We start from the raw sequence: 15,352 nt of genomic DNA, 5'->3' as shown, positions 1-15,352 counted from the left end.
AGAAATCTAACTATATATATGTTTAATGTGTATGTAAATGCATTTAGATTTTGCAATCTGGTGTGTATAGATATATATATAAAATATATCCTCAATATGTAAACATTAGTTATTAAAAACTTAGCATCAACTAAACACCACAAGAGAGAACATACCCAACTTCATCTTATCCGCTGTAATTAGTGGACCAAAATATTTTTCAAAAGTGATGTTTTGTTGAATTTAGTTCTTGGTGCAGCCACATAAATGTAATTGGTTGTCGAGGGAACTCTGGCTTTGTTTTTTTTTCTCTTCATCTCAAGAAGTTCCTGTCAAAGATGTCAGAATGAAACGCTCAGGAACTCGGGTTGTGAAATGACAGACGGACTCCCGGTCCCTTGGCTCCACCAGACAAATCCTTTAGGCCGCTCTGTGACGGTGGTCAGCGCTTTTGCTCTCGGTTATTTTGTCTGGGTCCTAAGTGTGGCCAGCGCTGCCCCCACGGCACACCACCACTTATAGGAAAATAATCACCCCTTTGATTTTCAGGGTTTAGCCCGAGGCTAATCCGGAACCGTTCCCTTGATTATATGTTAGATACCTTTGAAAAAGGTCCTGCTGTACGCCAATGGATGTGTATGTTTTCGTCATCTTTGCCTCAGTTTCAAATTGCAGTCCTAGGAAATGTGTAGGTAAGCATTTGCTGAAGCAGTAACAGCTGCGGCTGTTTTTACAAGATGGGGGGGGGGCTAGAGCGTTAACAAGACTCCAGTCTCACCAGAGCCCTACCAGATTCTACCTAATTTGGCCCCGAGGGTGACTGGGGTGTGACATGATTAGCAAAAAAAAAAAAAAAGATCATTTCTGACACCCTGTCACATTTTTTACTATAGAAAAATAAACGTTGTATGCAGTCTTTTTTTTTGTGTGGAGACTATGACTGCTGAAGTGATGCTTTGAGCTGTAACTGCCAGAGGTGGTAATGTGCCAAGCCAATGACACTGACTCAGCCGTCAATTTGAATGTAAATTCCAGGTCTGTCTCAGAGAGATGACCCAACAGTGAAAGGTGTGGCCATCTCATTGTCATGCGTGGTCAACCCTCAAACAGACTCACTCTCTCTCACACACACACACACACACACACACACACACACACACACACACACACACACACACACACACACACACACACACAAGCCACATGGAGTCCGAACCCTGTGGTGTTTTTCCGCTCCCCATCTATAAGTCTCAAGGTTGGGCTGGACAGAGACAGAAGGGGTGGCACCCACCCTCCGGACCTGTCTAGACCTCTCCTGTTTAGCATCCAGACTTCGTCTGAGACCCTCGTTATGTCGCTGCTGTGGCGGTGGTGACTAGGGGAGATGGCGGTGTGGCCGTTCTTTTGTTTGTCACTTCCAGACTTTACAGCCCAGGCGAAGGTATTGAACCCAGAGGCTAAATTGTGTCTCTGTGTGTCTTCATGCTTTCCGCTGTTGAGACATGACCATGGTGTGTAGAAGAATGTCTTCCTTGTGTAGATAGTATATGTGAGGGGAAGACACAGATGTCACCGTCATCATCGAGTTCAGTTACAAAAACCTCCATGGTCTGGTGGTGCTGTAAGGAAACAATGAGGCTTTATTTCAGTTTGTTCACTGCATTATCTGACAGGCACTGTGTGGATGGAGTGTGATGGTGTACATATTTGTGTGTGTGTGTGTGTGTGTGTGTCTGTGTGGGGGAGTGTGAGCAAAAGAAAGAACTACAGCCTGTGTCTGTGTTGGTTTGTGTGTCTGTGTTGGCGTGTGTGTGTGTTTTTTTGTGTGTGTGTGTGTGTGTGTGTGTGTGTGTGTTCGCATGCGTGTGTCGGCGATAGCAGAAGATGAGCAGCAGTTGGGCGAGATGGAGGATTAGACCGGTTAAGATTATCCAAACAGACAGGCCTGTGTGACTGCCGGGGCCGCTGGGCATGGGGTTTTGCCGGGGGGGAATTGTATCACACACAAAGCCCAGTCAATCAAATTCCTCTTCAGAGGACTGTCTTCCTGTCCCCTATCTGACCAGGCTGATGTATTGTGAGCTCATCCCTGCTGTAGGGAAGGCCCCCCCTCGGAGAGGACACGCGGGTACTCGGTGTCCTGATCCCAAACAGTTCTGCTGTTTTGGCCCAGAACAGTTTAGTTTAGTCACAGTTCAGATGAGCCAAATCTGATCCCATGTCAGTTGTTTATCAGACTTGTTTATCGAGTTGTTTATAGCCGTTATTCCTCGTCTTGGGCTGCCGAAAGGGCACCTCGGAGTTCGACAATAAAAAAAAATAAAAAAAACATTATGCTTGGGAATTAGTGGTTTGAATATCTCAAATTCCTCCATTTTTACTTCAGTCCCTATACACATTTTCACCTCCAGAGCTAAGATGCAGCTGTTGAAATGTTATGTAATGAATGCATCTGGAAAGTGACCAAACATACCACTAGCCAATGCCAGCCTCCCATCTGCCACTTGCCACCTTTATTCGATCTTTTAAAACACTATTATTTTGGCTGTGGCGCTGTTGTATCGAAGACTGTCTGATGGAGTTCATAAGTTCACCCCCATTGTCACGTCAGCTTTATTGTCGTCCTGCCCCGAGCTGACTCACTCCCATTTTCTCCCTTTCACCCTGATACGTCTGTGCTCCATTTTGCGGAATCTCGAGATTGGTTGTCCGTGGATAATCGGAGCCGGGAGACAAGGGGATTTATTCGGGATCCCCTCGGAGACTTCCAGATAAAACCTGCTACATCGCCAGGACAACTGTGAAAGCCGGGGGCAGGGAGGTCCTGGGGCTGCTTGTTTGTCTCCTTGCCCTCCCCTCAGTCTTGGCTGTTGTCAGGGAACAATTATACGCTGGATTTAAGGCTTGCACCCAAAATGGTTGTGGATGATTGGCTCTCCACTAGGGTTGGTGAAAAGACCAGGCTTTCACAAGGCCTTTGCCAAGACCCCTGAGTGCAGGGCAATAGGGGCATCTCGTCGCCTGAGTGCATTACAATAGGGCATCTCGTCGCCTTGGACATGTGTTTTAGTGGTGCCAGGATTCAATTCAGATTGAGCTGCACAAGAAAAGACCATCACAAATAATTTTGCGCACCTCCAATATGGAGAGTGCAGGAGAACTGTTACCCTTGAAACCAGCATGAAAAACAAGATCCCGTTGTGTTGTTGTGATGTGTTTCAAACACCACATTTCAGTGCCATTCTCCGCTCTCTTTGATGACTTGCACTTGCAGCTCTAAATCCCTCGATCGATTGCGTTTTCCCCCAGCACGAGCTGGAGGTGATTTCACAATCGTTCTTGGCTGCGACGAAGCTCTAACGTGCGCCGGTGCAACGTGACAACAGGCGCCTGCATCCCACATCGCAGCATTAGCTGTGCATTGAGGCCTCCGGACATCTGGTGCTCGCGCTGATGTGAGGGGATCAGCTGCTTGGCTGTCGCCGGCGCGTCCTTCCACAGCTCCTCCTGATTCATGAATGATGCGGTATGTGTCACAGGAATGCAAAGCGCCCCCCCCCCCCCCCCCCCCCCCCTCTCCTCTCAGCTCTTTTTTGGCATTCTGTGACCTGTTGTTGGCACGTGCCTGGTCTTGCAGGGAGAAATCTGCACCCTTTGTCATGGCTGTCATTAGTGTCTGCTGCAGCCTAACCCCGGCGTCCTCCAGCGCACTCCCTCTCTGACCTCTCTTCCCCCGCTGCTGGCAAGCTACGGAGCTCTGCGCTGTGTTGCGCTGTGTTGTGCTGTGATGTGCTGCGCTGTGCTGTGCTGCAGGGACCGAATGCTATCAGTCTTCTCCAGAGCAGAATTAAGAGGCAGTTAGCCCGAGCTCAGTTTTGTTCTCCTTTTGTGAGATTTATATATCTCTTTTTCTCCCTCCCTTTAATCCTATGTCTACTTCTATCTTTCACATTCCGTTTTTCTTTTTACTACTATGCTCAAACTCATGGCATGGCAAGGTGAGGCTTTGTCTGGTGAAACTGACATATATACACCATGCTTAGGCTTTTATCATTCTAGCTCAAAGGTTGTTTGTTTTGTAACAAGCTCATACTCAGAATAGAAGCAGTCAGAATGAGTGCCTTGCAGTGATCTGTACCACTTAAATTCAGAATTAGTCAGCCCTCCTCCCGGTCTCCCCGTCATCTCAAGCCTGACGCATTTAGACGGCTTGACTTAATTCATAGACTTTGTGCGGAGCTGTCCAGATATCTTAACTTTGAGGCACCATTTTATACGGTCTGTCTGGGCTGAGAGGTAGATATACAAAGAATAGTCTCTTCTGGCGTGTAGATGGTACCATACCTTTTTGACTTTCTGATTCCCTCTCACAGTCATGGACAGTGGCAGGGATCTGCATACCTCGGCGCAGGAAACTACAGGTCTTGCTCAAACACATTTGCTTCCCCAGGCAATGTGTGAACAGGGCAGTAGGGGGCTGGTTAGGTCTACAACAACCCCCCCTCCCTCCCCCCCTCCCTCCCTCCCTCCCCACCCATCAATTACACACTCTGCCCCTTTTTTTCTAAGGGCCGTTATAACACTCAGACATCCAGTCCACCCCTGTGCCCCACTCTATGCACACACACACATACATACACACACACACACACACAAACAGACACAAATGCACACACACATAAACACACAAGTGTCAGTAAAGTCAGCCCTAGCTAGCTCCCGTGCTGCTGGCTGTTAAGGGCCTGTAAAACACTGCAGCCTGTCTCTGCTGTCTGCGCCAGCGGCACCCGCTCCCCTCGCTGGCATAGTGGCGCTTCAGAAGGAAAAGCCCATAAAGCCCTTCCCTCCATAAAAAAGTGTCTGTGGACTTAATTGATCTCTTCCCCCTGGAGCCTCATTAAAATACTCGCCCTATATTCAAAGCCCCCCACTGTACTGTAGTTTTGCTAAATGATCGCCCCCCCCACCCCTTTGAAACAGTGGGATTTTGTTTGCCTAAGTCTGGCTGTGGGGTTCTACCAGCACAGAACTGTTATGCGATATGACCACGTTCTCCAAAACAAATAGTGTTTCCAGAATGAAGAGCTCATTAACTGGTGGCACATGCCCTCTGTTGAATTGAATGCCATGTGGACATTTTTTTTATTCTTCTCCTGATTCCCTCTTTTTATGAAATGGAATTCAGTTCATACTGAGCACCCACTGGGGAGTTCCTCGACAGACAGGCCTCTTTCTTATGAATCAGGTCACATAACTGCCATTTTGGAGTGTGTGTGTGTGCCTGCCTTGTGTGTATTTCGGTCAGAGGGTTCTGTGAGGTCCATTACTCAATTCAGGATTTTGCAACCACTCAGATCTTTGAAATGAAACGAGCAAACAAATTAGGTTATTTTGGCCCATTAACACACACACACACACACACACACACACACACACACACACACACACACACACACACACACACACACACACACACACACACACACACACACACACACACACACACACACACACACATTCACTCTCTCTCTCAGTCTCTGTCTCTAAGCAGCCTACCTGTAAGGCTTTGATTGCTTTGCTAACTTTGTGTGCTCCTTCTAATTAGTTGTACTGATCCAAAGGATATCCGTTTGGGAGCTTTGGGCCGCCAGTCAGCGCAGCGCTGCCATACTTCCCGAGCAGCAATTAGTCCCTGACGAAATAATTAAAGGCTCTATACATATGCATACGTTCCATTTAGGTCACCCTAAGAAACCAGCGCTTCATGTGTGTGGGTTAGTGGCCGCGGCTGCAGGTTCCCAAATGAGTAGCCTATGGAGCTCTCCGTCAGCGGATGAATTATTAAAGTGGTACACACTATGAACTTGGTTGCATATGGTGTGATTGACAAGGCGTTAAAAATGGATGAACAGCATTTGGCCACTGGACCTTCCCTGCCATGTTTTCATATTCTGCCTGGTAGATTAATGTGGATTAGCAGCAGAGCTGATGGGAGGCTATGGGGGAGACTCCAGTCAGCAGAGACAAACTGAAAATTGTGGAAATGATTGGTTTTGGTCCTCGAAAGCAGACCAGGAGAGATTTGTTCCACGGCTGACACTGACCACTGAAGACCCTTTCAAGAACCGGGTTTGAGGTTTTTGGATTCAGCCGCCACGTGACCTCAGTGGCCAGCTGTGTGGTCTCTCTCCATTGTCTCACACGTGAAGGCTTCAGTCGATGGTCTTGAATGAAAATGACATCTTGTGAGAATTTAACACAGCTTTTGTTCGCGTTGTAGTCTTGAGGGAACAACTTATTAAAAATGTACTTTTTTTTTTATTTCGCCTACGCCTAAATCTATTTCAGATTGCAGATGACAAACATCTGTTTCTGTGCTGGTGTGATGTAATGAACACAGACCTCTCTTTTCAATCCATGCAAAGGAGGAAAAAAACAAAGCACTGCAATTCCTATCTGACAAAAGCCACCAGTTTTGATATCTTAACCATCCCCCTTCCTTTCTTTCCCTCTCTCTAGTTGCCTACCTGGGGGATATTGCCCTGGATGAGGAGGACATGAAGAGTTTTAAGGTGGTCCGGATAGTGGACTTGGCCCATAGGACGGTGCAAACCTTCAACCACACTGACTCAGGTACCAGATTCTTCTACCACTGCTTCTCATCTATGGAAACCAACAATAGCTTAACTTAACCCTCATGCTGTGTACTGGTCAAAATACAAATATTTTCTTTCATCTCAAACTCACAGGGATTCATGACGTCCTCCATCCTATGTACTTGAGTGGATCAATGTAATTGTTAGATTCCTAAAGTTTTTTTCAAAGAAATTAGCATTGTTACATTTGTTGTGTCAAAATTACCACGCCTCTGAAATGAATGTTCAAGACTATAATACTTTAAAAATGTGTTTTAAATGTGTTTTGTTAATTGTTAAATACATTGTTAAATACACAAAATACTAACAATCCTGAGATTTAGATTTGCACTAGTTGTATGTATGCTCAAATAGTTGTATGTATGCTTTGTTTATTTTGAGTGGTGCAACATCATTAAAAGGAGGTTTAAAAACTAGAAATATAATTGTTAAAAGGCAAAGACTTAAATCAAAATGGATCAAAATCAATTTTTTACTAGAAGTATTATTAAGATTTATGTTAGACCAGAACCACAACAAGTGTAACCATGCTGCATATACAACATGATGGTTCATTGAATCCATTCCTGTACAGGTACCATTGTGTGATGATATTCTCACCAAACCGAATTTCCAAACTGACTGTTTTCGGTGGCCTGTGGAATTCCGATGCCTTTGGGATCGCAGACTCGAACCCCGCTGCACGAGTGTTTGTTTGAACACAGCGTGGGAACCCTTCCCTGCATGCGCTGCATGCTCGTTGCTGCGCTATAGGCTGGTCAGAGCAGCTGCTTGCTGCAGTCCCAGTCCTGACCTCGCGCATATGGCTTGATCTCCCCTACACTCAATAAGACACCGCAGTGATCCTGAACAGAGATAGAGCGCCTCAAGTTCCTTTATGAAAAGCAAAACAAATTCTTCAACATTTTCCCAAGGCACATGATGTACAGTGGTTTGAGAAAGTATTTTGGGGTTTCCATATTTTAAAAAGTTAACAAAGCATTAGCATATTAGTGTAATTGTTTTTACTTCCTCAAATAAAATATTTTTAGCTCTCAAGAGGGGCCTTGTCATGCAAAGACATATTTTATTTTCATGATCTTGTCCATCACAGCTAGTGCAAGGCCGTTAGTATGTTCACTGCTGCCAGGGAAGAATTCCTCCCTCATTCCCTGCATGTGTCGGCTGGCTGAGGCACAAACCAACAACTCGGCAGCTGCTATTCCAGCCCCAAAACAAGCAAAAACCTCATACTTGTACCTCTTCCTACTTCTGTTGAAGTTTAAGTACCGTTATGTAAGTAATTCTGCATAATATCTACGCTCCCACTTCAGCGTGTCCGTCTCAAGTACTAAATAACACTGGCTGACAGTTAATCGTCCTGGATTCAAAACATAGTTTATTTTTGAGGCTGAGCGATGAGGTGAAAGTTCAAGCACTTTTTTCTGAGCCCCTCATGTTTGCTGTGAGTCACATCGAAAGCCCGTCCACAGATATGTTGAACTTTGACCTGAGAGTTGTTTCTCTTTTGAAAAACACGAAACAGAGAAGAAATCATTAGCTTCCCCCCTTATCAGAGCCATGATGAACACAGACCAGATTTATTTATTTATTCAAGATGGTAAATTGTAAGAACATACGCATGTATGTATTATTCCATCAGATGTGTTCCCGGACATTTTTTTCCCCAGTGTTCTCCAAGCCACCACCTGGTCTACAAAGCCCAGCAGGAATCCTCTGGAGTTATAGCCGAGCGATCGGGGGAAAGTCAAATGAAATGTTCTGAAAAAGTACAAAACCACTGATGACCCCAGTCATGGGTGTGGCAAAGTCAGCCAAGGGAAACAGCTGCATATGCGGAAGAGAGGTTTACAAAAAAATATATATAAAACCCACATTTTCTAGCCAACTTGCTCTATGCCCTTAATAGCTAGATCTCAACCTGGCAATGCCATCTTCTCAGAGAAGCCACTAAATCTGATCTGTTTCTTGTATGTGTAAGTGATCTGTGCAGATGTATGCCCGCACTGGAGTTAAGCGTTTTTTTCAAAGCTCCTTCAGCAGGGCTAAGACCTTTCTTATAGTTTCATTGCACTTTCATCGGGACTCACTTCAGTGGCAGATGTACTGGGACACATCTGACCTGTGGCCTTGTTTGTTTTGTGATGTGAATGACAGGTTCTCCTGCCAATGAGACCAGAGTGGTGCCAGACCCACCGGGCTCTCGCCGCAGGAAAAGGGCGGCGACCTCCCGGCCTGAGAGGGTGTGGCCAGAGGGCGTCATTCCATACGTGATCAGTGGCAACTTCAGTGGTAAGAACCAGTGCTGTCCCTGAACTTAAAGGGATGTCAGCTATGCCCTGTGTGTGTGTGTGTGTGTGTGTGTGTAAGAGACAGAGAGTCTTGACTGGTCAAGCTTGTTTAAGTATAAGCTACAGTGTGTGTGTGAATCCTGATGAACATTTCTTGCTAAATCTGCCTATGCGTGTGTGCGTGCTCATGCGGGCTATGGTTACATGTGCGTTTGTGAGTGCTTCTGATCCTAATCTGAGCCGAGTGAATAAGTTCCTTCAATTACTTGGGCCTTGACCCATAGCATCATGAGGAAGAATTCTTGCCAAGCATTCAAGGATTTCTGAACATGCACAAAAGCAAAGGAACTGCTAGCCCCACCATAACAGAAGGGAGGCAGATGGGTCTCCACTTGAGAAAAAGGAGATTAAAAAGCCCTTTTAGAAGCCATGATCCAGCATGTGCTGTCATGCCCTCAAAGCATGGGGTTTTTCTTCTCTTCTTTTCTTCAGACTCTTCTTATTTCTTCATCAACCATGACTCGATAAAAAATGATAAACTGCAAGCCGGTCATGAGTGCTAATCTCCCCTTGAATGGTCCCTTTTGTCGGTCTGTATCACCCGAAGAAAGTGTGACCCAATGTGAGGAGATCCTTTTGTTTTTAATTCCGAGTTATGAAATGTGAATTGCACCTCCCCCGCCCTTGCGGGCCCCTGAACAAACCCGTGAATCTTCCCTCGAAGTGCCTTGCACCTGGTGCTGGTAACAGGCAAGCGGCTAGATAAGGCACCAGCGGTCACAAATGTGGGGCAATATCGAGGATCAGATGTACATTTACAGGTTTTTGACCTTAGAGCTTTTACAAAACGAACTTGGCTTGGCTCACATGTGGTGTAAGCAATCCTGCTGTTCTAAAGTACACCATTGTTTGGACACATTGCCCAAAAAGATCCAACTCCCCTTTGGGAAGGTAAAAAAAAACAGCGTTCAAGTTGTGTTCTGAACACAATTTAACAAGGTTCTTCATCTGATTGTTCATCAAAAGTTTGAACCAATATGGTGCACAGTGAGTGATGACTAAATAAACTGAATGAAGAATTTTCCCTCACAGACCCATTCTGTTGTTACACTCTGTAACAATTCCTCACATACTTTTTTCGAACCAGCAGTCATAACTGCCCAGTACATACAGTATTTCATTTCACACCTCTCAAAATCTAGAGATGGATCCCCCTTAAAGAGCACATTTCTACCAGATATGGCCCGGTCTTTTTTACTTATTTCTTTCCTTCACTGAGCAGGTCGCCAGTGCTGATGCGCTCTGCTAAAGGGGTATTCTTGAGAGGATGGTTGGGAGTGTTCTGTGAAGGCTTTGGCTATCTGTATCCATCGTTCATCTCTCATCCCAGTGCCTGTGTGTGTGTGTGTGTGTGTGTGTGTCCCTCTCTCAGGCAGCCAGCGGGCCATATTCCGGCAGGCCATGCGCCACTGGGAGAAGCACACCTGCGTGACGTTCGTCGAGAGGACGCAGGAGGAGAGCTACATCGTCTTCACCTACCGGCCGTGTGGGTAAGTGGGCCAACTTATGTGTCTGTGTTTTTGTCTATATGTGTGAATGTTTGTGTTGTGGTGTGTATCGGTGTGTGTGTGTGCATTCAAAGAAAACTGACTTGGTTTAGGCGTCTTTTCTGTGATCTCTCTCTGTCTGGATGTGTGTGTGCGCGCGCACGGAAAAGGAGAACTCAACGTATTGGACATTTTGATAGTGTGGTTGCATCTTTTCTTTGTGCGATTGCGTCTTTTTTCTCTCTCTCTGTCAGTCCACCCTGATTTACCGCCTAAGTGCTTTTCCATGCACTTCCACCCGCTGCGCTTCAGTCCTTGCTCGTCCTGGGCCCGGGACGTCCTCCTCTGAGTCATAGTCACTGTGGCCCCCCCCTGCCAGACCAGAGGGAGAGTGGCCCATTCAGTTCTCCAGTCAGAATGTGGGTCCATGGATCAGAGCTCCCAGCCAGCCCAGCTCCGCAGTTGAGCACATGTGTCTCGGACTCTTGCTTTGCCAGGAAGAGACCCCCAAGAGAGAGTGAAGCTTCAATGGCTTACTCAGAACCCCCTCGCGTTGCAACCCCCTGCCACACCCACCCAATATTTTAATATAAAACTTTTGTTTCTTTTCAGAAAGGCAACGGAAGAAAATAAACTCACATTATGGTTACATCAGTCAGAATGAATCAGTCAAAGAAAACAGCATGTCATAAAAGAAAAATCCACTCTTAATCTAATTTATCTGTACGTGGTAGAACACACATTACATTGTGCACTCTGACATCCTTCGTGGACGCATTGGGACTCCTAGGGAATAGCAAAGACCATGTGCATGAAAAAATGAAAAAGAAAGCCTATCCCTTTTTTCCCCCACTACGGCATGCCCTGTCATTTTAAGCCGGGATGATTTGGACTCCCAGGGTACGGGGGGGGGGGCTTTATCCATGTGGGCAGGCAGGCAGGAGCCGTTCGCTAAGGCCCTTGTCTGTGATGCATATTCAGCAAAGGCCCCCATCTGTCCGGTGTAAAGTTCAAGGCAAGTCTCTGGAGTCGTTGGCTGTGGGCTCTCGGTAATTAGAGAGCGGCCTGTTGGGCTTACACAGGCAGGGTGTGTGTGTGTGTGTGTGTGTGTGTGTGTGTGTGTGTGTGTTGCTGTACTTGTGTGCAGGCATCTGTCTATGTGCTTGTGTGTGCATGCCTGTGTGTATGCGCTGGCACGTGTGCGTGCGTGTGTGTATGTGCACATATGTGTATGTGTGTGTGTTTTTTTTTTTTTGTAAGCGCAGTTAAAGTGAGCTCCCACAGTGACCTTTTGATGTAAGGGAGGGAGAGACAGAGAGAACTCTCTTACCTCTGGCAGATGGAGATGGAGACACTGGGGAGTTATGAAATGTGCTCCATGTGTCCGTGTCGCCTCTGTCTGTCTCTGTATATTTACTCAGAATCTGTTGGGAACATTTCTTTAGATAGATACCCATATCCATACCTATTCACCTGGCCTTCACTCAATGCCCCCCCCCCCTCCTCTCCCCACAGGTGCTGCTCGTATGTGGGCCGCCGGGGTGGAGGCCCCCAGGCCATCTCCATCGGCAAGAACTGCGACAAGTTTGGCATCGTGGTGCACGAGCTGGGTCACGTGATCGGCTTCTGGCACGAGCACACGCGGCCGGACCGTGACGAGCACGTCAGCATCATCAGGGACAACATTCAACCAGGTAAGCCAACACCGGCTCGCCACTCACCACTCAGCCTCCGGCATTCACCGAGCACCGCGTTCAGTAACACAATCGGTCGGCGAGTAAAAAAGAACACTCTGCCATTCAAAAGGTGGCGCCACAGCTTCCAAATAGGTCGCTGGCATGTCAGATCGGATGAGTCAGAAACCCTGTCTAGCTCATTAAAGCGGGCAGCGGCGTAAGACGGCAGTCGTTCACACTGAGCTCCTGGCAGCGGTGGGCATCGCTGTGCCATCTGCAGCGAGACTGAAGTCACCCAGGTCGACAGCTGCGTGGAAAGAGAATGAGTTTTTGTACAAAGGCAGGCACCGCGAAGGATGCCAGCTTCTGCTCAGAATCGAGTCTGTCCATCTACTTGCTATTCACCCCACTCTCTTTTTCTCTCTCTCTCTCTATCTATCACTCTCTCTCTTTCTCTCTCTCTCTCTCTCTCTCTCTCTGTGTCTCCGTATTCTTTACCTGCAGGTGAATCATTTATGAGCAGGCTTTGGCCGGAACCTACCTGGCAATTTCACAGCCAGGTCCCAGCGGAACCCAATTATATTTTGCAACTAAATGACATAATCAAATTCCAGGGCTTCCAGCGATGCCAACTGTCTCGAGTAAAGATGGATATCAGTCACAGAGCTGCAGATGTGTAACACAGTGAAAATGTTAAAATCGATGAGTCACCCAGTAGAAGTTCTTACAGTCTAATCTGCAGTCACTTGGTAATGACACTGAATGACTTTGAGCTAGTTTAAGGATCTATCTGAAAAGCAGGGGAATGAGATTGCACAGCGTCTCTTGCCTGATGACGCCCCTGGTCATGAGCAGACATGTCATGACCTACTTACTGTACCTTTTATGTAATGAATTAGGCCGGTGGGAGGGTGGTGGTAGTGATGTGTGAATCATCAAGTCATGTCCTTTATTTGTCCATGTGAGAAGGTGACTAGACGGTCTGAGAGTTTGTTTTTATTGTGTGTGGTTGGCTTTCCCAGGGCAGGAGTACAACTTCCTGAAGATGGAGCAGGGGGAGGTGGATTCCCTTGGGGAGGTATACGACTTCGACAGCATCATGCACTATGCCCGGAACACGTTCTCCAGGTAGGCACTGCGCCAAGATCCATTCTGCGTGGAGTAGCGCTCCCAAAAAGGCCACGTGGCCATGAACCTACACACACACACACACACACACACACACACACACACACACACACACACACACACACACACACACACACACAGCATCTCATCTGAGGACATGCTGAGCAGCTCTCATCCTGCCTTACTCAGCCTCAAAGCCAAGAGCAACTTGAGGACTGCATAACTCCTAGTTTAACAACCTGCCTTCATATCAGCGTATCAAAACAAGAACAAGCAAGTATGAACTAATCTTTCTGCCATGAATCATGGAATATTAGGCCATTTCTTTCCACCTAATCTCACCCTTACAAGTTGCTCCTGCTTGATAGAACAATGTGTAGTTTCTGTAAACCACTTCTGTATTATTTCCCACTACAGCTAACTGACTAACAGCTAGCTGGCATTTAGTGCCTGGAAGCTAAAGAATCTTGTCTTCTGCCTGAGTGCTCTGCTCTGTGTTGCTCTATGTGGACGTGCCACCTGCCCTCACAGCCCAGCAGGGACTCTACATTTTTTTTTAAGGAACACTGGAGGAACTTTAAGAACATAGTTCCAATGGTCTGTTTTATAGGACCATAGGATTCAGAGAAAGGAATAGGGGGGAAACAAATCACAGCCGCAAAAATACAGGTCTCCTCCAGTCCTACAATGCAAGCAAGGAGATTTATTTAGATTGGGTGGCTTCCAGGCTCTCTGTCCAGCTGCATGTTAATCTGAGACCTGTAAAATCAATGCAGGGAGAGTTGCGCGCACACACACACACACACACACACACACACACACACACACACACACACACATACACACACACACACACACACACACACACACACACACATATTTCTATGTTTCTCCAAGCATGGAGACAGTAACGATCTTGTTCACCTGGCTTTTGGGAACACAATGGGAAAAGGCTGTAGGTGCTAAACCAACAGATGACCTTTGTTTTGTCGAGGTGTCGGTTTTTCATCACTAATTGCGGCTCAGAGGGATACTTGGTACTTAGAGGTACTTAAAAGAGAACGTATGAAAGCACAGGACGCACAGAGTACCTATTGTATTCCCGGCTTTTTTTCCCTTCTATTGTTTTTCTTGGGGGATTTTAGTTTTTTCTTTGGGAAAAGTCTGTTGTTGAATGATTTACGGGTGTAAACTCACACATGTTTACTGGAAACGCCCCACGGTAATGTCTTGCACATTTTGCACTCGCTCTCTGCACAGCCCAAATCCCTTAAGCAGGCGCATGTCCACTTTTTATGGCATTCTGCAACCTTAACTGTCATATAGCTTACTCAGCCCTTGCTTGGGTCGAAGAAGCGCAAATTGAGTACAGTGTCTGTCTCTGTGGCTTGCTCTGATTGCTGTAGGCTGGTGTGGGGGTGGAGGTCACCTTGGGAAGTGGCGTCAGCGATTCTAGAGGCTGATAGTGTTATTGGAGCATCTCTCGCTCTCTCTGTCTCTCTTCCTTTCTCTTTAATTCCCATTCTCTCTCTTTATCTCTCTTTCTCTCCTCCTTTCTCTTTAATTCCCATTGTCTCTCTCTCTTTCTTTCTCTCTCTCTCTCTCTCTCTCACTCACTCTCTTATTCTTGCTGAGCTTTCACAATCACCCATTGTCCTTCTCCACGTGCGGCTCAGATTGTTGTTGAGTGGGCAGGGACGGGAGTGTTAGTTGAGGACTTGGCGGCTACAGCATGATTGGCAAGAGGTGCAAGGCCATTTCGGCCTTCTGCGAAACCATGGCGACGGGCCAGTAAAACCTGCACATCGTTCATGCGATCAGGCCATAACAAGCGACAGTCCCCCCCCCCATTTGTTCCCACTTGCTGTTGTATGTGTAATCAGGCCCTCTATTTCTGCCGCGCGGCTTGTTGTAAAAACGGGGCCCTTTTCATGCCGTCAGCTGCCTCATTATGCCGCAGAAGAGCTCTCTTTGAAGAGGCTTTTGATCATTACTGGCCTGATCCGGGGGCCTTTTATTTGGCTCCGATCCGAGGTGACTGTCATTTCAAGCCCCATAAAAAAACTGGTCACGTG

At 46.8% G+C, this 15,352-nt stretch overlaps 1 protein-coding gene across 1 annotated transcript in view; it reads left to right on the top strand.

Annotated features, from left to right (window-relative positions):
- The window catches only part of bmp1a (bone morphogenetic protein 1a), a 41,180-nt gene that overhangs the window by 7,164 nt on the left and 18,664 nt on the right, over window positions 1–15,352 (top strand). Inside the window, exons 2-6 of the mRNA XM_012830432.3 lie at window positions 6,499–6,612; window positions 8,793–8,927; window positions 10,359–10,476; window positions 11,989–12,167; window positions 13,172–13,277. Of these exons, the coding sequence (XP_012685886.2) occupies window positions 6,499–6,612; window positions 8,793–8,927; window positions 10,359–10,476; window positions 11,989–12,167; window positions 13,172–13,277 (652 nt within the window). The remainder of the gene's footprint in view (window positions 1–6,498; window positions 6,613–8,792; window positions 8,928–10,358; window positions 10,477–11,988; window positions 12,168–13,171; window positions 13,278–15,352) is intronic.

Source organism: Clupea harengus, chromosome 7 (genome assembly GCF_900700415.2).
Source record: "Clupea harengus chromosome 7, Ch_v2.0.2, whole genome shotgun sequence".
Classification (NCBI taxonomy): Eukaryota; Metazoa; Chordata; class Actinopteri; order Clupeiformes; family Clupeidae; genus Clupea; species Clupea harengus.
This window is presented reverse-complemented; position numbering and strand designations above follow the sequence as displayed.